Genomic DNA, 22,602 nt, shown 5'->3' with positions numbered 1-22,602 from the left:
ATTTGGGAGTGATGGGAGTGGATGATCTGTAAGGTTTTTCCCAGCTCCAGTGTTCAGTGATTCCAAGGCCAGGGAAGAGGTGGAAGAGGTCAAAGGTGTCTCTTTTTGTTTTTCTTTTTGCAGCCAGAAACCACCTGGGGCATGTAGGGTGGTAGTGAAGCCATTGTACTGTGACACGGTGACACGTGCGTGACATGATGCAGAAAAGACCCTTATGTGAACTGCCAGAGAAAACAGCAAATCTGATCAAGCTCCATGCCCAGTAATTACTGCACTCTCAGACCATTTTTTTCTTCTTTTTTTGGCCAAGTGGGCTGGGGGATTCCCCCCTTCCAATGACTGTGACCTTCACAGGCCCCTGCAGGAAATGGTAGGATTGATAAACCCCACATCTGTACCACATGAGAAAGGAGAGGAGTTAGAATTGGCCACATGTCCATTATGTGCTGCCTGGGCTGGGGAAACCCCAGAATATTCTGCACTGGGGAACCAAAGAAGTCACCAGAAAACCACGCAAGGCGCTGAAAGATCACAGATGGATGACTCTGAAAGGCTTCTTGAAATGTTGAATGGCATTTTCTACACATCCTTCATCCCTGACCGTTCTTCCCATATGGATTTGCTGCAAACACGAGCTCATACCAGGCTGTCAAGGCTGAGGATGAGCAAGAGAACACAGGAATCCTGGAGAAGGAAAACATGGAGAGAAGCTAGAAGGCAGAGACCGGGTCTGAGACAGAGAAACTCCCCAGGGAGCAGTAATGACAAGCTAACCTGGAGCCAGCGGCAGCATATGAGGCCTGGCCCCTGGCTGGGGGCTTGCCCTGGTGGGTTGGCCGAAGCTGAGATGTCAGCCCTGATTTCTCACAGAGCTGCCTCGCCTCTGTCAGCAGCCTGTCACAGTGGCCGTGGGCCACACCAGGCCAGCCTCCAACAGAAGCCTCAGTGTGGGGTCGTAAGTAGAAGAGAGAAGTGACAGGAGAATGTTGTGGGTCCCAGAGCAGGCCAGGCAGACGTCAGGGTGTCAAGTCAAAATAATAGGAAGAGGCCCACTGTGACCCAGGAAGCCAAGCCAAGGCTGACATTCCGAGATTCCCCCATATCCCCCCTGCTCGGGCCAGCCTGAACTCACGTCATTCATGTCTTAGTTTAGCAAAATAAGTGACTGATCATCTCTTAAAGGCCTGGTCCTGTTCTAGGAGCTATGGATATATCCATGAACAAAGTCTCTGCCCTCAGGGACTGGTATTTTAGTGGAGAGACTAGCAGTAAAGCTAGGGGGAAAAAAGTAACTATGGCCAGGTAGTGATGAGTGCATAGACAGGAACAGAAGCACAGAGAGGGGACAGAGAGGGGCACCTGGGTGGCTCAGCTGTTAAGCGTCTGCCTTCGGCTCAGGTCATGATCCCAGGGTCCTGGGATCGAGCCCTGCATCGGGCTTTGCGGGAAGCCTGCTTCTCCCTCTCCCACTCCCCCTGCTTGTGTTCCCTCTCTCGCTGGGTCTCTCTCTGTCAAATAAATAGATAAAATTAAAAAAAAAAATGAAAGGGGACAGAGAATGAGAGGAGGTGCCATCTTAGGTGAGGAGACAAGGAAGGAAATGGAGAGCAAGGGGATGTGCCATCTTACGTTGAGGAGATAAGAAAGTGAATGAAGAGTGAGGGAAGGCGCCATCTTGGACAGGGACACAAGGAAGGGAATGGAGAATGAGGGGATATGCCTTCTTGGAGAGAGACAGGGAAGGGAGTGAAGAACGAGGGAAGATGCTATCTTAGAGACAGAGAAACAAGGAAGGAAATGGAGGGTGAGGAAAGGTGCCATCTTGGAGAAAGAGAGAGAGACAAGGAAGGGAATAGAGAGTGAAGGGAGGAACCATCTTGGATGGGAGGGAAGAAGGAAGTTCTTGAGTAGAGACCTGAATGAGCCAGAGGAGGACATGAACTCCCCCATCTCTATAAAACCCCTCTCTGTGCTCCCGCCTAAGCTTTTCTTGTCCTTTAAATCTCAGCTTACATGTCCCATCTCCCTAAAAGCCTCCCCACATCCCCCACACCTGACCAGGGCCTCTTCTTTGGACGTACTTATCACTTCATCTAATAATTGCCTGTCCGTCTTCTTAGGACACTGAGAGCATTCCGAGGACAGATCACATGGCCTGATACAGTGCTTGTACATCAAGCTGCCCAAGCTGTGCAAAATGAAGGCTTGTGTGAATGAATGAACTCAGATAATACAGACCCAGGTGGGCAGGTCCTGTCTATGGGACATAGCTCCTCAGAGCCTAGGGCTTTCGTATGAACCCGGACAATTAGCCATCAGGGCATCCCACAGCTCCAACACCCACTTTATGACATCAGAGCCCCTTCTACTCACTCATTCACTGATGGCTTCTTCTGGTGGGACGGTCCTGGGTTCTGGACCCCAGGGCTAGGCTATTGGTACAATGACCATACATTCCAAATGAGAAAATAGGGTTGTGGTCTGTCATATGATATGGTGAGCACTGGAAGAAATCTGGAAAATGTCATCTGGTTGCTGAAATATTGGAATTCCCAGGAGGCTTTGATGTATATGGAAGTGGCAAAGAACATGTGAAAACGGGACAACTTCAAAAAATTGGACACATATGGTAACCATAATTATGAGACTCACAGAATCAATTTCAAGGATGTCTCTCTGGTTTATGTCCCACGATCCCCATAAGCCAAGCAAAGTTGTGGCCCTCAGGACTACCCCGACCCCCAGACCCTAGGTTGGCTCCTTGAGCACTGGAACCTGTCCCTTGTAACTTGTTCCCAGATCCTCCAGATTTGGGGTTTCTCCTCACAATGGAGGCTGAACACAGTCGCCTGCTCATGGGATGCCGCACGCCCCAAAAGAATTAAAATGATTCTGAAATCCTCATGACCTCCCCTGGACTCACTGAAACATGACACATTCTCTCCTAGTTCTGTCTTATAGAACTTGCCACTCAGGCTGGGTTTTGCATCCTTTTCTTTCCCATAATAAAAGCTCAACTCTGTGGATCATTCCCTCGGGAAAACCATAGGCTGAGATTTGATCTGACTAGGATGCAAACTGCCCCACGGCAGGGCCTTGGACAGGCCCAGGAGCTGTTCCGTGCACAGCATGTCTGGCCTCCTGAGGAGTGGCAGGGGAGGTCACAGGCAGGCATTTGCCACAGGTCTGAGCAATGATGCCACTTCCTGCAACGCATGTGGATAATCACCAAATGACTGCAACGGTGCCCCTCCCCCCCAGCCTGGGAGGGATGTCACGACTCGGTAAAAGGTTGGGGTTTCTGTGGGCAGAGGGTTTAAACTCTTGCTTTTTCCCAGCAGCTTCTGCCCCAGGGCAAAGCTTTCCCACCAAGCTGCCAGTCACCACTCGGAAATGCTCTCACCCCACAGATGTGTCAGCCCCCACATAACCCGATGCGGTGCCTGAGAGGCGGTTTCAGCCTAGTTTGTGACCACCCCCCACCCCAGGACGCTTCTTGCAAGTCCGGGGAGCGTCTTCCTCAGACACCTGCCGAGAGTGGTCCCTGAGAGTGTGTGGGGCCACTTGAGGTCAAGGAGATACCTCTCTGCACATGACAGGCAAGGAAAATGGCAGGGAGAGATTTTGGACTGCACGAAACTCAGGCACGCCCAGGGCAACAGAAAGAGCACTGGCCCGGTTGGAGGGCAAAGGGCAAGAGTGCTCATGGGGACCTCAGGCTTTTGTAATTGCATGTAACTTCCCTTAATAACTGCTTTTGCATTGTCTGACAGGCCCCTTGACCTCTTTCTTTTCTTTTTTTTAAAAGATTTTATTTATTTATTTGAGACAGAGAGCATGAGCAGGGGAGGGCCAGATGGAGAGGGAGAAGCCCATTCCCCACGGAGCAGGGAGCCTGACACGGGGCTCCATCCCAGGACCGAGGGATCAAGACCTGAGCTGAAGGCAGACGCTTAAGCCGACTGAGCCACCCAGGCGCCATCCCCCCACCGTTTACCTCTTTCTTTGCATCCCACCTCACTGGGGCCTGGAGAATTCTTCCTGAGCAAAATGAAAATCGGCAACCCTGTTGGAAAGCCCGCCCCCCACCAAGCCCTATGTGGATATCTGATTTTGACTCATTTTAAAGGGAACCCTCTGAGTCAAGAGAATATCAAACTCATTCTCCTGTTCTGGGGTCTCTACTCTGCAGACTGGACTCTACCTCGCTTGCAAGTGGAGAGGGCAGTAATGACCACAAGGCGGGCCCCCACCCAGCTCTGCACAAGGAGCACTCTCTGGAAGGTCCGAGGTTAAGGGAAACACCAAGGAACTGTTCCTCACCAAAAACCTGGAGGACAACCTGGAGAGTTTTCTGACTTGAATCCCTGGCCCAGTAAATCTTGGGCAGAGCTTTTCCTAGTACTCCCCCATAGCAATGACATCCGTATGTTTATAGGATCAGGCCTCTGTGTCTTTTGGCTCTGCTGCCCAGATTTGGGATCAGAGGTGCTCCCCTTTTACACAGAGAAGCAGACAGAGGAGAGTCCTTTCAAAAAAGCTCACATTGGAAGTAGCCACTTCTTTGTCTGGCTGTGTAACCCTAGGGGAGGAAGCTGATAAATGAGAACCGGGGCAGAAGACCAGCCCTCTCCAACTGGGCGGCCTCCTTGCCCTCTCCCAGATCAAAAGGATCAAGCATTTCTCCAACAAATCTTCCAGGGCATCAGTGGTTCTAATCTCTGCTTGGAGCTTTCTGCCTAGCTGCAGCGCCAGACCAAAGAACCAACCTCCTCATTCCCTGACCAGCTCTTCGGACCCTGCCCATTACCCAGGCCACTGCTGGGACCGACCATGAGGCCCTCATCCACCCTCCTGCAGGAGGACCCCAGACCCACTCCAGTCCTGGCCTGGCCCCTCAGTAAAGGCAGGGGGAGGTGAGGCACAGATGGGGTCAGAGTGTAGAGAAGATCAAAGCATGGTGCCTGGACTAGGAACTTTTACATTTTCTGGGATTATTTCTAGTAATGACTTCCTCAAGCTTAGTAGGGGGCTACAGACATCACCATTACTTACTGCATAGAGCTACTTATAGTCACACTGTCTCAAATGATGGAGAAGCCTAGAATTTGCCAGCTGCCAGGGACTTGGAGATCACACAGTACAAACTGTTCATGTGACACTTGAGGATACAGAGGCTCGGAGAGGAGACAGATCTTGCCCATGGTCATCCCACACTGAGGAGTAAGTAGAAAAGCTGGGACCGGACCTTGAGACTTCACCCTTGAGCCAATTCTCCATCTACACCTTTCTTGCTTCATTTTTCATAAGATCCCCACCCCCCTTCTTTATGAGCTCTCTGGGCAGGGTCCACTGATTCTGCTTCATGACTTTGATGCAAGATGCCTTTTGATGGAGCAGTCACATTAAAAATAATGAATCACTTTAACCCTTGAACTGTAATGCTTCTACCCCCAATTCGTAGGAACAGTTTGGCTTCTCCTAAGTCTTATGGGAGGACCAAGAATGCAGGGATGCCCTTGTGAAGCACGTCTATTACCGAGTTTGTATTTGAAAATGAACGTGTCTCTGTTTCTGGGCAGGGAAAGATAAACCAGCCTTAGCTTTTGAGAGCAGGGCTAATATTTATGGAAGCCCAGGGTGATTCTACTTTCTGTGCACAGATTTGGGGTGCTGAAGATGCATTATCTTTAGTAATTCTTTATACGTATCTTCATCAATGTATGTATTTTTCTTTTTAATGATTCATTTACTTATCCATCCAGATGCACTTCTGGAATCCTACCACATTCTAGAATTGTAGTAGGGGCTAAGGATGAATAAGTGTCGTCTTTGCCCTCAGAGCTGTCTAATGAACTGACGGCATACAATGGATAAGAACACAGAATGTCAGAGCTGGCAGAGACCTCCCCTGAGTCCAAACTCTCATCTACAGATGAGGGAACTGACGTTCCGAGATAGGAAGGAACCAGCAGTCACTGAGACACCAGAGCCCTTTCTTTCTAGACCACTGCTCCTTCCAACGTGGGCCACTTTCAGTGCTGCCTAAGCCCCACAACACGGAGTTAAGCTGGTCTGAGGTTAAACTAGTTGGGGCCAAGATGGCAGCAGGCTGGCACTCCCCAGACTGGGGCACCGCTTGAGAGAGTTGAAGCAAAGCTCGCGATCCCTGAGAGTTGCAGAAAAATATCCCATGTTCCCTTGGGCAGAGAAATGGTGTTTTGTTTGTTCATGGTCCCTCGATACTTAATATCATGCCTGGTTGGCTGAAGATGCTGATTCAGTGTCGGATGGGATGGAGGGCAGGTGGGTGGATGGAGGCATGACTTTGCTAGCGGGTATGATCGGACTCTCCAGCTGAATGCCTCATGTTTCCTGTATCTCTCTGGATCTTTCCTGTATCTCAGGTTCTAGTCTTAACCTTCAGTGCCTGACTATTCAGAATGGGCACGGTACCCATCCACTGATCCCACCAGCTCAGGCAGGAATGGTGTTACCCCAGGATAGAAGCCATGCGCTCCCCGTGCACACAGTGACTAGGGGCCCTGACCCTGGGTTGCATCTACTTGGGCTGTCTTTCTGTAATTCATTCTAGACTCCCTACTGTTGCTTGATCTCTAAACAAGTATTGACCCTGTTCTGGGGACAGAGAGGTATATAACCATGCTTCTCCTTGGGGCACAAAAATGCTACGAGGCGATTCCAGGCCATCCCCACCAAGCACCACAAGAAGAGGTCCAAGGCAGGAGGTGGGCACGGTGAGGAGCAGGGGGGGACTGGTGGGGGCTGGCCAAGCCATCGTGCCAGTGTTCTTAAGTCCAGAGGCACTGAGATATTTTTCTTCATTTCTTCACCTGTCATACTCACTTCCCAGGGTTGTGGAAGGCATCGGTGACAAAGATTCTCTGCTTGACCAAACCCTAGGCAGGCTCCTGAGCCCTTTCAAGGAGGCCTCAACTTTGACCCAGAAAGTCTTGAATAAAACAGAACATAATTTCTAACAGCTCAAGGCCACATCCCTGGAATGACCCTAGCCTCCTTTAACGTGCCTGCCTGAGAAAACTCAAGGCTGCCAAAAGAATTTACTGTTTGTTTCAGCCAACACCTGAAGATAGGGCCCCGTCTCCCAGGCTCCGCGGGAGGGAGGGAGCCTAACTTGGATAAGAACCAGTTAGCAAGCCCAGATGGGTTTCCTAGGGACCAACCCGCCCTTCCCACTTTTTGTCATTTTTCACTTTTCTGACTCTACTGAATCCCCACTCCCTGCCCTCCCACTTCCCCCATTCTCCCTTTATTTTATTTTTAAATATTTTATTTATTTATTCACGAGAGACAGAGGGAGAGAGAGAGAGAGAAGCAGGCTCCCAAGGAGCAGGGAGCCCGATGCGGGACTCGATCCCAGGACCCTGGGATCATGACCTGAGCCGAAGGCAGACGCTTAACCATCGGAGCCACCCAGGTGCCCCCTCATTCTCCCTTTAAAACACCCAGTCACCTCTGTACCAATGGAAGCTGAATTCGGTTCACTTGGGCCTCTTTCCCCTATTGCAAGAGTATGTTACTAATTTAAGATCCGTCCCGACCACTTTAACTAGCATCCAGCTTTGTTTATCTCTGACATCAGATGTGATAAGACTGCAATTAGACAAGATCAACGTGTATACCATGCTCCCAGCCTGTGAGCACTTCCTTACACATGGGTAATGCCATGAATGATTGGTCTGGCTCAAGAGCTCGAACCACTATGATGACGATTAGCAGGACCACCCAGATTCCCTTAGGAATGTGAGTTGGGGGAATATGGAGATAACTGAGCAGAAGCAGCCCCAAAAAGAGGCAGGGACAGTGAAATTCATAAGCCACGTTGGAGATGAGACACTAGATGGAAGCCCAACTGCTGTGGCCCCCAGAACTGCCTTGGATTCTGGATGACCTTTGCATCCTAGGCTCTGCAAGTCCTGTTTGTATTATGACTCCTGATCTTCCAAAGTCTTCCCCAGTGTCCTTACTATATGCCCCCATTACCTGAAGTGACCCAATGAGTCTCTGGTCCTTGCTACCAAAAATGCCCAAAGAGAGTATCTGGGAATGCTGTCAATCTAAGGCCTGGTTACCTACTTGTTTCTTGGGTGCTGGGTGGCTCACCCCTCCAATTGGATTAATCTCCTGACTTCCTCTGCTCTCCCCAGAGCACAGTTCCTGGCTTCTTAGTAAATTAAGGGAGAGGGACAGGGGCGTCAGCAGTAGACTGGCTCTTGCTGTCAGCAACTTTCTGCTCACTAATGGGAGCTGAATGTGACTCTTTAAGCAAAGCAGCTCCAGAATGGTCCAGGAATGTAGCGCTCTGGCTGAGGCCACTCTGGGGCTCCTAGCACAGACCTTACCAATCTAATATGTGGGGTTTCTCCTCTCAAAATAAATGTTTCTTTGCTCTCTCTGCCTTGTAAATATATACATAGGAAAGGCAAGGTCCCAGACCAAGAAGGCTGGGTCTAGCCCAGATTCCCCCGGCTCTGAATCCCTGAACCCCAGAACTGGAAGGAGCCCTGGATATCAGCCTTGAACCCCCTATCCCACTTTAAATACAGAAAACCAGGCCTGAGAGCTGCTCATTCTGCCTCCTGTGGGAACCCATTCCAGGAGGTCACAAGCCAGCATCTGGTTTCATTTACAGGGTGCTGGCATCCCTAGGGCTCCAGTAGTTTTCATCCAATTATTCCCTACCTTGTTTTACTCTATATCCTTCAGGTTTCGCCGTTATTGGGAAGCGAGAGGCAGAATATCTTCCTCCTTCTCCAGCATCTCGTGGGAGCACAACCAAGGGAGTGGCTTCATCGCTGGGTCCCTAATCGAGCCTGAGGGGACAGCTTAATGGCCAGTGGCTGCCATCTCATAACCGGTTTCCAGGGCTGGGCTAGCCTCAGAACTGTCTACTGCCCCCGGAGCTTGTCTGCCTGTGACTCAGAACTGCCCCAAAGCCAAGTACAGCCAAGCCATGCTCCGGACACCATCCAGGAGATTTCAAGTAAAGGGTGGGCACTGAAGGGAACTAATGTATACTCAGGTCCTACTACACACCAGACACTGTGCAAAGTGATTCATACGTGCTTTCTCTCCTTGATTCTTCACGACAGATCCATGAGTTTAGTTATTATGGCTCTCACTTAACAGAGGAGAAAATGGGCCCAGAGAAGTCAAGCAATTTGCCTAGGGTCACACAGCGGCTACCAGGTAGAGCCAGGGAGAAGAGCAAAGGCCTTTCATTGTCAAACCGCAGAGCAGACTGTCAGGCTGAATACTTCAGACAAATACTTAATAACGGCTGGCTCCATACAAAAAGTGCCTTTCACCTACTGCCCAACAGTCCCACGGGGTCTGCAGGAATTATTGTCTTTAAGAGTAAGGGAAGGAGCCTTGGTCTTAAGGTGGTTCTCAGGCCTGGGCTGCTGGGAGGAATCAAACTCTAGCCCCGCAGGGGGCACAACCTTCAGCAGTTCGAGGGTGATGTCAGTGCACCTCGGGGTGGTGACGCACTGCATCAAGGGACCGATCGGGGATCAAGCCCTGGCTACACAACTTACCAGTTGTCGGACCTTGTAAGACACGTGGGTATCACCTCCTCCGGGAGGGTTTCCCTGATCTGTCGCCCCAACACGCACTCCCCACGTGTGAGCAATATTATACCGTCATTCCCTCTTTCAGGTCTGTGTGTACTCATCAGGGTAAGCTCCGTGAAAGCGAAAGCCATTCAGCACCCTTGTGGTCCCCATCTGTGGGAAACATGGTCGGTCCTCACTTGCAGGCACTCTGGCGCATCGCAGGGCTTAACCCATTGTACTGAGTGAGTGATCAGATGTATGAATGGGATTCACAGCCTTCTGCTGGGCTCCAGGGAAGAACGGATCCCTCAATATCCCAGCCCCACTCGGCTGTGCATCAGAAGGGCCCCCAAGCCCAGAGCACTTTGCTTCTAAAGACTAGGAGAGAAGGGAAACCCAGCCTAAGCCCGAAACCTCACAGCTCCCTTCGGTTTGTTTATCCTGTCTTCCAGGCCAAAGCAAAACAAGGTAAAAGAAAGGAGGTTGTGTAGAATAGAAATAAACACATGGGGCTGGGAAAATAGGCTCTGATTTTCTGCAGCTGCAGAGTAGAGCCCGGGGGATAATTTGGACCAGCTGCCCATTAAGGAAGTTGAACTTTTCATTCTCTTGTGAAGAAAGAACTCCCCGTGGCCCCTGCTAGCCCGCAGCACGGGGGCTCTGCACCCCACCTCCCCAAGGTGGGGGACGCTGGGCTCCAGCCTTCTCTAGACATGACACTTCTCTCTTCCCCGACATCTGTGGGAAATGTGGTCCGTATGGGAAGGACAGAAGCCATCCCACAAGCAAACTAAGGAATTTCTGGTCAGGCTCTGCTGGAGGGCATCGCTTTTAAAATGTGGTCTGGCCTGTGGGTGTGTTTTATAAAATGCTACTTCCCAATGGGAATCTGCTCTCAACTTAATATGGTGCATTGTGCCTCTTCAAAGCACTTCTGTTCTCCCGGTTTCATTTTGATCTTTGAGGCCTTCCTCTTGAGTGGGTGGTGCTTATTATACACATTTTACAGGTGGGGAAGCTGAGAGTCAGGGAAGGAAGGGTTACATGATCAAGTGGCCACACTAGGGTCCGTCTCCAGCCCTAGGGGCCACTGCACTGTGTCCCTGATTGGGGCTCACATGGGGTGCTTGGGCCTTTGCTGGGTAGAAAGAGCAGCACAAATACCTCCCAAGTTAGCACTGAACTTATCACGCTGGATTTTTTTTTTTTTTTAACTGTTTTTCATGTTGGTCTCCCCAGCTCTGTTGCCTCTTCTTTTGGAAACTGGGAGTTAGTCTTATCTGATTTTGTTTCTCCAGTGCCTTACTCTGGCTGCCCAGCTCCTCGTAGAGGCTCAATATGATGTGTCTGATCAAATGCTTTCCCTGCCCAGCCCCCATCCAGGAGCTCCCCCCATTGCAGTGGAAAGATGTTGCTAATGCCCAGAGCTGGATTTGTGGGAATTTACTGGGCAGCCCAGTGGAGAGGTGGAGTCCTTTGCCTTGCTTTTGCTCTTCTGCTCAAAGGGCAGTGAAGGGTCAGTGAGTGGCAACAGGCCTTTAGGAAGAGAAAGAAATGCAGTTGAGCCAGGGGAAAGTCAAAGCACTGAACTCTCATTTTATCACGCCTGTAGCTGTAGGAGGCTCTGAAGTTTATATGGCATCCCTCTAAAATCCTTGTGGACCTGCCATCTTTACCTCCCGGGCCCCTGTCCAGGACGGGTGGCCTTTGTTAAGAAGGCACTTTTCCCCTCTGCCCTCACCCACACTGTCCCCACCCTGCCCTGTCTCCTCTCTCAGTTCCATTCTCCTTCAAGTTCAGGGTCTGCGAGTCCTTGGCTGGGATGCTTCCCAGCCCCCTACTATAACTTCTTGAAGGCGTACACTACTTTCTGGATCTACGACCTTGGGCGAGTAATTTTACTTTTCAACAGAGTTTCCCCATCTGTTAAATGGGATAACGACACACGCTTAGAGAGTTATTCGGAAATACGGACGAGCTCCGTGACTGCGGTGGTCGGTTCTCAAGAAATAGTGTTGAATTCAACCTAAGCCCCAAGGATCGCACTGGGGGGGCCGGGGGACCAAGGCACTGCGGCAAGGGATTGGCCCAGCATTTGAGTCAGCGAGGAAACCAGCCGAGACACCCCCCCGCCCCCCGCCACCACAGCATCCACAAGACCTCCCAGGATGTCCCCAGACTTGGCCTCCCGCTTTCATCTTCTCTTTCTCCCATCAGAACTCTACAACAGCGTACTTTAGGAGACAGGCAGAAGTCCAGCACTCAGGGAAGTCGGTCCCTTTTGATAACTGGTTCCAAGGACACCCCAAGGGTGTTTGCCATTGTCCAAGGACAGGACGGGAAACGGAGCCATGCATTTCATGCACTGGTGGCTACAGCTGATCCAGTTATGTCACAAAGCCCCGGCGGGGACCTCCCGGGTTCAATCTGCAGGGCCTTCAGCATGCTTTACCTCCAACATCAGAGCACAGAGTGCCGAGTGGTGGGACTTAACAATTCCTAAGTTTGCTTGAGTTGCTTTGTCAATAAACAGTTTAACCACGCCTGGTTTTAATCTATGTCTCAACTGAAAACTTTCTTCATATGAAACCCACATCAGAGACCAGAACTTCAATTCTGTGGTTCCAAGGTGTTGTTTTTATAGAAAATTCCCTGTTCACCTTCAGCCCGAGGTTTATATTACTAAAAGAGTTTTCTTCAGGGGCACCTGGGTGGCTTAGTCGGCTAAGCGTCTGCCTTCGGCTCAGGTCATGATCTCAGCGTCCTGGGATCGAGCCCCGCATCGGGCTCCCTGCTCCGCCGCAAGTCTGCTTCTCCCTCTGTCTCGGCCCACCACCCCCGCCCCCATGCTCTCTCTCGCTCTCTCAAATAAATAAAATCTTGAAAAAAAAAAAAAAAGAATTTTCTTCAGGGCCAATCCAAGAAACCACCATGTGTTTGCCAGGAATTGGGAATACCAGTCCTTGTGGGGGCTGCTTCTAGCCTCCTCTTGAAAGAATGAGGACAGCAGTGTCAGCTAAATGTGGGTTAGGAGAGAAACGAAGGTGCATGTGACACACTCCTCTGCTCGCTCACTGTGAAATGGGTAGCTGCTTAGGGAACAAACTGGTGACCTCCGCCCTCAGTGTGGAAGAGCCCTGCACGCCGCCAGTTAAAAGAAGCAAACCTTCCCAAGTTTCACTTACATACTCCACCCCAAGTTCTTAACGTTAGCTCCAAACACGGGCTTGCTTCTGTTCCAGCTAGCCCTTGGCACGGGCCCTCGGTTGGCTCCTGCTTTCATTTAGCATGTATGCAGAATTGGGGCACAGTTGGCCCTTGAACAACACAGGTTTGAATCTCATGGGTTCACTTATACGCAGATTTTTTTTCCCACTAGATACAGTACCATTCCGTGTATGTGTTTATTCTCTTCCTTATGATTTTCTTAATAACATTTTCTTTTCTCTAACTTACTTTATTGTAAGAACAGAGCCTCTAGCGGTCCTGCTAAAGACCTCTTAGCACCCCTCTGCCCCCCGGAGAGCACCTATTCCCCCACGGGGGCTCTGTTCCTCCTCACCTAAGCAGGTTTTCCTCACACTGGAAGGCCCACACTGCATGCAGCTCTTACTCTCTTCCCTTTTAGGAGACACCAATAGCTTCCACACCTAGCACAGGCAGCTGTCCCTGACTCTCAGGCAGCTCCCCACCCCCACCCACTGCCCCACCCCCTGGCTTCTTAAAGGAGCCAGGTCTTTTGTTTTTTCCAGGCCCTCTTGAATCTGTTTTAAGCCATCACACCAAGGGCAGCACGGATTAATCAGGGCTGAACTGTTTTCTGCACATAGCAATTTAAAGCTCTCCTGGAAGGGGTCACTAGGAAGCTTGCAGGAAAAATCAGTAGATTTGTTTTTGGAAGGCTCAAGATAAACTCTTGGCAAACCGGAACGTCTGGTAGGCCAGATCCCATCCTTTGCACAGAACAGGAGGTAAAAAAAAAAAAAAACCAACCACAAAAAAAAACACAGAGGAGATTGCAACAGGGGAGGCTGAGGGCCTGGCCTCTGTGCCACTTTGCCAGTGGGGTCAGAAGGGGACTTGGGTCTCAGGCTTGCTACTCCACAGCCTGTGCTTCTCCTCTAGAGCTCACGTCTCATCTTAGGAGGACTTTCTAGAAGGGGAGCAAGCTCAGCCAAGAGAAGGAACAAGAGCAGCCGAGAAACGTGGACTTGGAATATGGACCTTTCTAGGGTGAGGGAGAGTCTGCCTACTGGGTGCCTGGCCTTGGTCAGAGCTGAGGGTCACCGGGGATGGCTGAGGCTCTGTTTTCATGACCTTGGTTCCTGTCCCCTTGGTCCCAGCTCCAGCCTGCTTCTCCCCCGGTCAGTCACCTCCCACTGTGGCCATGTCCCTTCCCGCTCACACCCATCCTGGCTTCCCAGTGCCCAGAGGTCAACCCTAAACTCCTGACTGCTCACCGCCGCCTACCTCTCTGGCCGTATTTTTTTTGTTTCTTACATCCCCAAACCTCATCACCCCAAACTGTTTGGGTTTATTGGGCAACGCTCTCCTGTTTCATGCATGGTTCTCTTTACCTGGAATACCTTTGCCTTCCACACTCACCTGTTGGACGCCATTTTGTCAAAAACACCTCATCAAGTGACTCCCACAAGAGCAGGCAAAATTTGCCTCTGTACATACGTCTACGAAAGTCCTCACCACACTCCACTGTGATCGTGTATTTATGTGTCTTTCTCACCTGCTAGACAGTGAGCTCCTCAAGAGGAGGCCAGGCCTGACTCATCTTTGGTTCCCCCCGGCCATCTGCCAGTAACTTGATACCAGTTTGCCAAAGAAGAGAATAAAGCAACGCTCTCCTCCCTAAATGTTTTCCTTCCTGCCACATTTCTTTCTTTCTTTTCTTTATGATGGGAGCAAGGGAGGCCAATCTTTCTCTGGTTCTTTCCACGGCCAGCTCCATGCCAGCCCCCAGGTGTCTGACCCACGGGCTTCTGGCCTTTGCTGCCTCTGCTGTTCCTGTTCAGTTTCCATCCGGTTCCCCCATCCCTCGTCTATCCACGTCCCGGTTGCTCATTTCTGACTCTCTGGCGCCTCCCACTCTGCTTCAGCCCTGACCGGAAGCCGCATTTGCCACGGGACAACTTTTCTGAGTGAACTCTGTGTCCCTGTGTATTGTCAGTCACTAGACATAAACTTAGGGGAGGAGACACTTGAAAGACACTTGACCATCTCTACACACCCTTTGGGGATCTCGTCTGTCCTGCCCGTGCTATGTGAGGATAAAGAGAAGGAAGGATTGTGTGAACTGAACAAGTGTGTGAGTGAACAAGCCTAGCTGTGTGCGGGTACTGCTGTGGATATCACCTCGGTCCAGCCCACGGGCTCAGGTGACCCAGTCCCAGGAAACGGGGGAAGTAGGCCAGAGCAGGGCTTTGCGGGCAGATGCAGAATAGACAGTGGCCCATGCTGTCAAAGGCCAGAGAGAATAAAAGGTAGTCCCAGGATGTAGCAAAGGATGGAGAGTGGGCTCGAAGCCGGACAGACCTGACTTGTAACCTTGACTCTGCCCCTTATGAACTCTGATGACCTTGGGCAGCTTCCTTCTTCTTTACCATCAGCCTCCCCCTCTCTCGAAGGGGACATAGCCATGCCTCCCGAATAGTACTGAGAATTTAGTAAAATAATGTGCACAGAAACTTGACTCCTCACTGTACCAGCGATATGGTTGTTAGGAGTAGTATGTGAGTGGTTAATTTTTCTTAGAAGTGTACTTTACTTTTAGAGCGTGTTGTTGTTGGGGTATTAAAGTTGTATAAGGAATTACAGGTAAGTACACAGTTACGTTAATAAAGAAATATATTTGCCTATAAAAGGTCCAGGAGCTCTGCCTCTCCAGGCCTGCAAGAATGCTAACTTGGGGTGCCAAATGGATTTCCTGGGGTACCCCGGTGCAGCTAACTGTAAGTGCAGAGATAGGAGGAAGGGAATTCATGCACTCTGAAGGACTCTTTGCATTCCCTACCCTAAAACAGAGATAGAAACATTTCAGCAGCTATGGGGTAAACTGTCTAGAAATCGCCTCCCCGATAATTTCTTTTGAGCTTACACTACACGATAGGGTGCCCACCGCTTTTCCCCCTCTACAAACCTACTTCCCTGAATACTGAAAACACACACAAGGTGTTAAACATTTTTCAAATTTTCTGAGATGCCACTGAAAACTATCAACAAGCACCGACTTAGAATTTACCCCTGGGTCATTCTGCATATTTTTTTCCATGTGAAACCAAATTGAGGAAAAGTTTTTAAACAATCTGAACTTATATCCTGCTTTAAATTCATGCTGTGGGACTTAAACAAAACTGGATCCTTTACCTGCCCCTGAGCCGCAAAAATACTATTTATTTTTCCTGCAAATGGACCATATATGAAGGTAAAACAAATGTCTTTTTGTCTTGAGATATGTATATGTAACTTTTTTTTTCCTGGCCAAACTCCCAAAAGCCAAACATGGAACAGAATGGCTGATATCAGCTTTGTCAAAGAAAAGAAAAGAAAAGAAAAGAAAAGAAAAGAAAAGAAAGAAAAGAAAAGAAAAGAAAAGAAAAGAAAAGAAAAGAAAAGAAAAGAAAAGAAAAGAAAAGAAAAGAAAAGAAAAGAAAAGAAAGCTTTACGTCTTGTCAAGCAGAAATCAGGAGATCTGGATCCTAGACTGTTTGAACCATGACCTGGCCGTGGGACTTGGGGATTCTCTCCAGCCCTCTGTTCGTGGTCCCTGTTCAATGAACTGGGGGTCGGGGGGGGGGTGGGGGGTGTTGCTCAGGAATGGGAGAGGAGTTGGCCTGAAATCCCATTTGGCTCTAGAATCGTATGACTCCAGATCAAAGTATGGGTAAACAATTGCAAGATCTTATTCTGAAAAATATTTTAATACTGACTCAAAACACGGGTCCCCAGGAATCCTCTGTAATGCCCTCTTTCAAAGGAAAGCCCCCAATTTCTGACTCTGACCTGAGGGGTGTGTAACTTGGGTCCCTCATCGATCCCTTTATGTAGTAATATCCCCACCTGCTGGAACTTTAGGTTTTTGCTGCTAAAGGTGGGAGGTGTTTGGTAAAGGTTCCCCAAGCTGGGTTACCTGAGGAAGGTTCCTCTTCCACATTGTTTCTTCGTGGAGAAGGCCAGAGTTCTGGTACTGAGCCCTTTCTCCCCGCCTGTTAGATCTTATGGTGGGGCTGCCCTGGGCTCCAGGAATGACAGAAACTTCCAGAAATGGGCACTCAGTGCTCATCAGAATTTCCACACTTTCCTGAAAGATGATCCTTGGCTTCCTCCTCAGAGCCCGGGTCCCAGGGATCCAGTTAACACCCCTTGGACTGGAGCTCCTTAAAAACCGAACCCGGAATCTGACCATAGCATGGGTTTGGTGTGGTCAGAGGCAGGCCAGGGGGTGGAAGCCGTGGGAAAGCAGCCCCCCACCGGCCCCCCTGCATGGGGCAGTCCCAGTTTGTGTCAATGGTTTCCTTAAATCTGTATCTCCAGGTGAGGGACTCACTAGGGGTTTTAGGGAGCTTAGGCTGACTCTTCAAGACCGGGGGCCTAAGATCTCATTCCAGAATTAGAGAAGCCAGAGGCCTGGGTTTTCTGTTCTGCCTCTGCTCCTGCCTTGGGAGAGTCCACCTTCCACTGAAAGCCTCTGAAAACAGGTGATGGATGCACAGCCCGCCTTTTATGCCCTGTTCCTATGTGTCTCCCATGTTCTTCTGCGTACCGTGTAAAGCCTCCCATCTGTGGAGCCGTCTCTGCTAAGCCAGCTCACTTTCCAGGTCCATCACCCATGAAGATACTTTTTGGGTCCTGACTGGAGGGAGACTGCAATGAAAAGCTTAGAGCTTTGCATCCAGGCCACCGTCTGAGCTCTGGGCTCCAGGGAGGGTGTAGCCTCTTCAGGGCAGGAAAGAACGCCGTCATTCCCTGGGGAGGGGCTGTCCCGAGCTGACATCAGCTTCTTGTGGTGCAGCCCAGAGACTCCAGGGCCAAGTGGATCCGATGCCCTGCCCCCATGCTCCCCACCCATGCCTGTGGGAGCCCCACACCACTGTGGCTCAGCTCCCCCCCACACTGTGCCCTCAGCCTCACAGCCCAATCCCATTGCAGAGCCCAGCCAGCTGGGCCCAGAGAAGCCAGGTAAACAGTAATGAAAGCGTCCTTTTTCGGCAACCACCACCTCTTCCCAGGCTAGCACAGACCTCCCCTCTCCTCTCAAGTTGGCTGAGGAATAGTTGCCAAAGAGTTCCTGACAGGAACCCCCTGGTATGTGGGCAGATCTCCTTCTCAAAGGTCATCTTTCCACAGTTCCTCCCTTCCTCCCACCCCGTCAGGAATTTTTTATTTCACAGCACTAAATGCCACAGTCCTTCTCAGCTACACTGGCAGCCTTCCATCAGAAAGCAGTCAACCACAGAGCCAAAGGCAGCACCCCAAAGACAAAGTACAGTGCCCAGTCCATTAGATAAGCGTGACTCAGATCTATCACAGATGTCCTAGAGCACAGCCAGACTGCCTTCTCTTGTCTTCGAAACTCTCCTTTTGGCTCCTAGTGAAGCCCTCCAGGTCTCCTCGTCTAGCCAGGACACTCCCAGTTAAACCCTTGGCTGCCCTAGAAAGGGGCTAAGGACAATGCTAGAAAGACTATACCACATAAATTGTTCTGTGGATTCTAGCATCGAAGGTAAGGTGGACGTCATGAGTCCAGGGTAAGCATAAGCATATCTTGTCCTCAAGAATGGCCACCACTTTAGAGCGACAAAGTGCTGTCACATACATTTTTCCTGTTTGATCCCCCCCTTTTTTTAAAATATTTTATTCATTTAGTTGGGAGAGGGAGAGCATGAGTGGTGGGGGGGGGGAGTGGGCAGAGGGAGAGGGAGAAGCAGACTCCCCGCTGAGCAGGGAGCCCGACTCGGGGCTCAATCCCAGGTCATGACCTGAGCTGAAGGCAGACACTTAACTGACTAAGCCACCCAGGCGCCCCTCCTGTTTGATCCTGAATCCTACCCTGGGAAAGAGAAGGCCAGAGGAAATAGGAGGCAAGTTCAAGTTTCAGGAGACTTTGGAAAAGGACACTACTTAGGAGAGAGGTCTCCTTCTTGGTCCTGCATGACTGGGAGGGAAGTACTAGAATCAAAGATCAGCCTTCGGGAAACCCTTGGTCTGGATCCAGTGTGTGAACGTGCAGTGGCATCGGTCCCGGAGTGTCACAGCAGAACCTGGATGCAGGTGCTCTTTCTCCAGGCCCAGTCCTCCTAGAGAGCCAGGACTGGAGCACAGATGCCCTAGAAGGGGATAATCTGCTCATGGCTTCACCTGGAACAGCAGCATTTCAGAGCCCAGCAAATACTATATGCTAATATTTTGTTAAACTTGGCTAGGAGACTCATTCTTTTTTTTTTCCTTCAAATTTTTATTGTTATGTTAATCCCCACACATTACATCATTAGTGTTTGATGTAGTGTTCCATGATTCATTGTTTGTGCATAACACCCAGTGCTCCATGCAGAGCGTGCCCTCTGTAATACCCATCACCGGGCTAACCCATCCCCCCACCCCCTCCCCTCTAGAACCCTCAGTTTGTTTTTCAGAGTCCATCGTCTCTCATGGTTCGTAGGAGACTCATCCTTCTCTGACAACCTCTCCAAGGTTCTACGTGTAGCCCTTGGGGGGGGGTGGGGCTAGGGGGAAGAAACCCTAGAAAGCAGTGTCATAACTAGATAGGCTCGCGTCTTTTGTCAACATGTTAGGGAGAACACTTGGAAAGACTGCCATTTTTAGACTTGGTGCTCTGCCTGATCATGAGATTCCCTAGCATCACTGCTCAGTCCATGGCAAAGGAGGAAAACCAAAGGGACTCTGCACCTTTCCCCATGTAAGCACCAGGGAAGTCAGCTTGTCTGAACTAATGCATCATACAGAATAATAATATTCAACACTCACTGAGTCCTAACCACGGTCCAGGCACTGAAATAAGCACTTTATGTGAATTAGCTCATTTAATTCTCACGGTGATCCTATGAGGTAAGGATCCCTCTCACCTCATGCTATAGATGAGAAAACTGAGGCGCAGAGATTATTTAACTAGCCTGTAAGGCCACCAGGAGGGAGCACAGGCAGCCTGCCTCCAGATCATTCCATACAACCACTGGGCTTATACCACACCCGGAAGGTGGATTGTGTCCCTGGAGTATAGCTGTCTCTGGCTGGGCCAGCAGAGCCTTGAAACAGGGAGGGAGCTGCTCTAACACAGGAGCCCTGGCCCATGGTTCCAGCCTCCCATCCCCCAAATGTGTGGAGCTGCTCGTATGTCAGTTGCCACAGAATCCAGTGACCCCAGTAGAACGTCCTTACCGGCATCCCCCGCTCGGTCCCCTTTGTCTCCTTTCTCTCCTTTTGGGCCTCGGTCACCTGACACAGAGGAGGAAAACTGGAATTAGAAGTGGAAACGAATCCTGACCATGGATAAAATATTATCTGCAGGAGATGAATCAACCCAAGACCCAAGACCTGAGAAACTCTCAGCTGGCAGAGCAGGAAAGATAAGAGCTTGAGTCAATTATGCTGCATGTTTTGGTCACCCCAGGAAGGAGGTCAGGGGGGTTCCCTCCTAATTAAAGTGTCGAAGAGCAGCATCTACCAGCACGGGCTAGAGAACGTGGTATTCAACAGGAAGGAGACGGGGCAAAGATATTCCTAGTAAGCAGTCAAGGTTTCAGAAGTGCACAGCCAAGTTTGCCCTAATAAGCACAAGAGGAAAAGATGGGGGGACGGTCTTCAGTGACTTCGGGAGGACAGGGGTTATATGTCAGGTAGATTTACCGGGCGGTGGGGGTTTGGGGGGAGGCTAGGAAACATGAGGCAGAGCTTCCGGGGAAATTGTAGAATTTCCTTCTCAGGATATGCTGGAAAGAACAGAACTCTTTTTCCAGCTAGCATCTTGGGCTACAAAGAAGTAGAAGGTCCTGACGCCACTCCAGGGGGCAGTAAAATGACCAGGGAATTCTATTCCAAGTACCTCCAGAAAGATATCTGCAAGTCAAAAGCCTATGGCCTATTGTCTGGTGAAAAAAAGCAAGCCAGCAAGTTCCAGGGAAGGATGCCTAATGTGATCCAAGTTTTGGAAAAAAAAAAAAAAATACCCCAAGGCAATCATATACATAAATATGAATATGCTTAGAAAAAGATCTGGCAGGATGTGCCCCAAAGTGTTTACAGTAGTCACTCTAAAGACTAACATCTTAAGGGACGAAGGGGGAGGGGACTCCCTTTTTAGTTTATACCTTACGTACTTCTGTATTGTCAAATTTTTTCAACAAGCACGTGCTGCGTTTGTAATCTGTTTTAAAATCATTTTTTAAAAAATGTTGATCATAAAAGGGAGGAAAACCTCAGCCTGTTCAATCACTAGCAAGTAGCCTAAAAGTTCCCAGCAATCTAAGACGCAGAGACCCTCCTAGATGGCAGGGGGTGGGGGGGGGTGGGGGTAGGGGATGATTAATAGTACTTTTCCTTCGTTTTCATTTTCACAGGTGAGGAGGTTAACACGGGGGAACCAGCACCCGATTTCCTCATCTTGCCCCGCGGTTACGGTAGAAGTCTGCACACTCTTGAAGAGATTGTGGAAAGCCAGGGACTGACTAATAACGTGGATGCCCCTAACAATGAACAAGGTGACTGCCATCAGGAGGAAAACCAATTCAGCAGGAACACCATCGGCAGTGTAAATCTGAGAACTGAATTAACGTTTCAAATATGGGGGGAGTCAAAAGCATGGGATGGACTGTTGGGAATCTGGGGGTCCGGGGAAGGAGGTGGGTGTCCTGGGTCTGCAGCCCCTTGTTTCTCCCGCGAGCCTGTTCTCCCAGCTTGGCTTCCCCTGGCTACACCACTGAGCCGCAACCCCCAGGGACACTGCCTTGCATTTCTGCAGCAGTGGAGAGCTGACAAAAGGTCAACGTGACCCGTGTAATCCTCAGGACAGCCCTGCGAAGAATGGTATCATGAGGCTTCCTGGGTTTTGGACAAAGAAACTAAGGTCTGACAAGGCGAAGTGCCTTGTCCAAGGTCCCTGAGCTAGCTGGTCAGTGGCAGAGCCAAAAGGCAAACCCCGTCCTCCACTCCAGCGTCCGCGCTGGTGCCAGGGGCTGGTGGTGAGCAAGGCTACATGGGTGCTCAGAGATTCGTTATTACCTTTGAACCCGCGCATGCCCATGGGTCCTGTGGCTCCCATCTTCCCATCATCGCCCTTGGGGCCTGGCAGTCCTGGGGTGCCTCTCTCTCCTGGCAGCCCTAGGAAGACAGAGGACAAGTTGTGGAGGGTCAGACTCAGAACTGGAAGGGCCTCTGCAGGTCATCATCCGGCCCAGCAGTCCGCCTCAACCAGGCATCCCCCTGCAGCTTTTCCTTCCTGATTCTTCTCAGTTCACTTAAAGATGCTGCAAAAGCAAGTGTCCAAAAGGTCAGCACAAACCTTCCCCAGAGGCACCTTTTATCCAGTTAGGCTGGACCCCTTCCCGCCCCCCGAAAGGTCCAATCCTATTGTGAGCGATGGTGGTGGTGCTCACTCCATCTGGGAGATGTCCCTTTACCTCCAGCTATGCTGGAGATTTAAATTCAGCAAACTTTTTTTTTTTTTTGAGTACTTTCCTATGTGTCAGGTTCTGTTCTGGAGTCTTCTCATAAAGCATCTCATTTTGTCCTCACAATAAACTGAGGTATTATTTCACCTATGTTACAAAGGAGGAAACCGAGGCCCAGAGAGGTTAAGTAACCTGCCCAGGGTCACACAGCAGAGAGGGATCTGAGCCCTGGCCTTCCTGAACTGAAAGCCTGTGGTCAGTCAGCTTTGTCTCAAGCTGGATGAAAAGTGCTTACTGGCATTTAGGGTAGGAGGAAGATGAAGTGGCTCCCCATCCTCTTTAAGAAAAAAGCCACGAAGATCCCTTCC

At 50.2% G+C, this 22,602-nt stretch overlaps 1 protein-coding gene across 3 annotated transcripts in view; it reads right to left on the bottom strand.

The window, feature by feature from the left end:
• The window catches only part of SCARA5 (scavenger receptor class A member 5), a 124,825-nt gene that overhangs the window by 18,793 nt on the left and 83,430 nt on the right, over window positions 1–22,602 (bottom strand). For all 3 annotated transcript variants that reach the window (XM_027600041.1, XM_027600040.1, XM_035726378.1), the window contains 2 exons: window positions 21,846–21,944; window positions 20,007–20,063 (listed from right to left, as the gene is read on the bottom strand). In XM_027600041.1, coding sequence (XP_027455842.1) covers window positions 20,007–20,063; window positions 21,846–21,944 — 156 coding nt within the window. The remainder of the gene's footprint in view (window positions 1–20,006; window positions 20,064–21,845; window positions 21,945–22,602) is intronic.

The sequence above is a fragment of the Zalophus californianus genome, chromosome 2, assembly GCF_009762305.2.
Source record: "Zalophus californianus isolate mZalCal1 chromosome 2, mZalCal1.pri.v2, whole genome shotgun sequence".
NCBI lineage: Eukaryota > Metazoa > Chordata > Mammalia > Carnivora > Otariidae > Zalophus > Zalophus californianus.
This window is presented reverse-complemented; position numbering and strand designations above follow the sequence as displayed.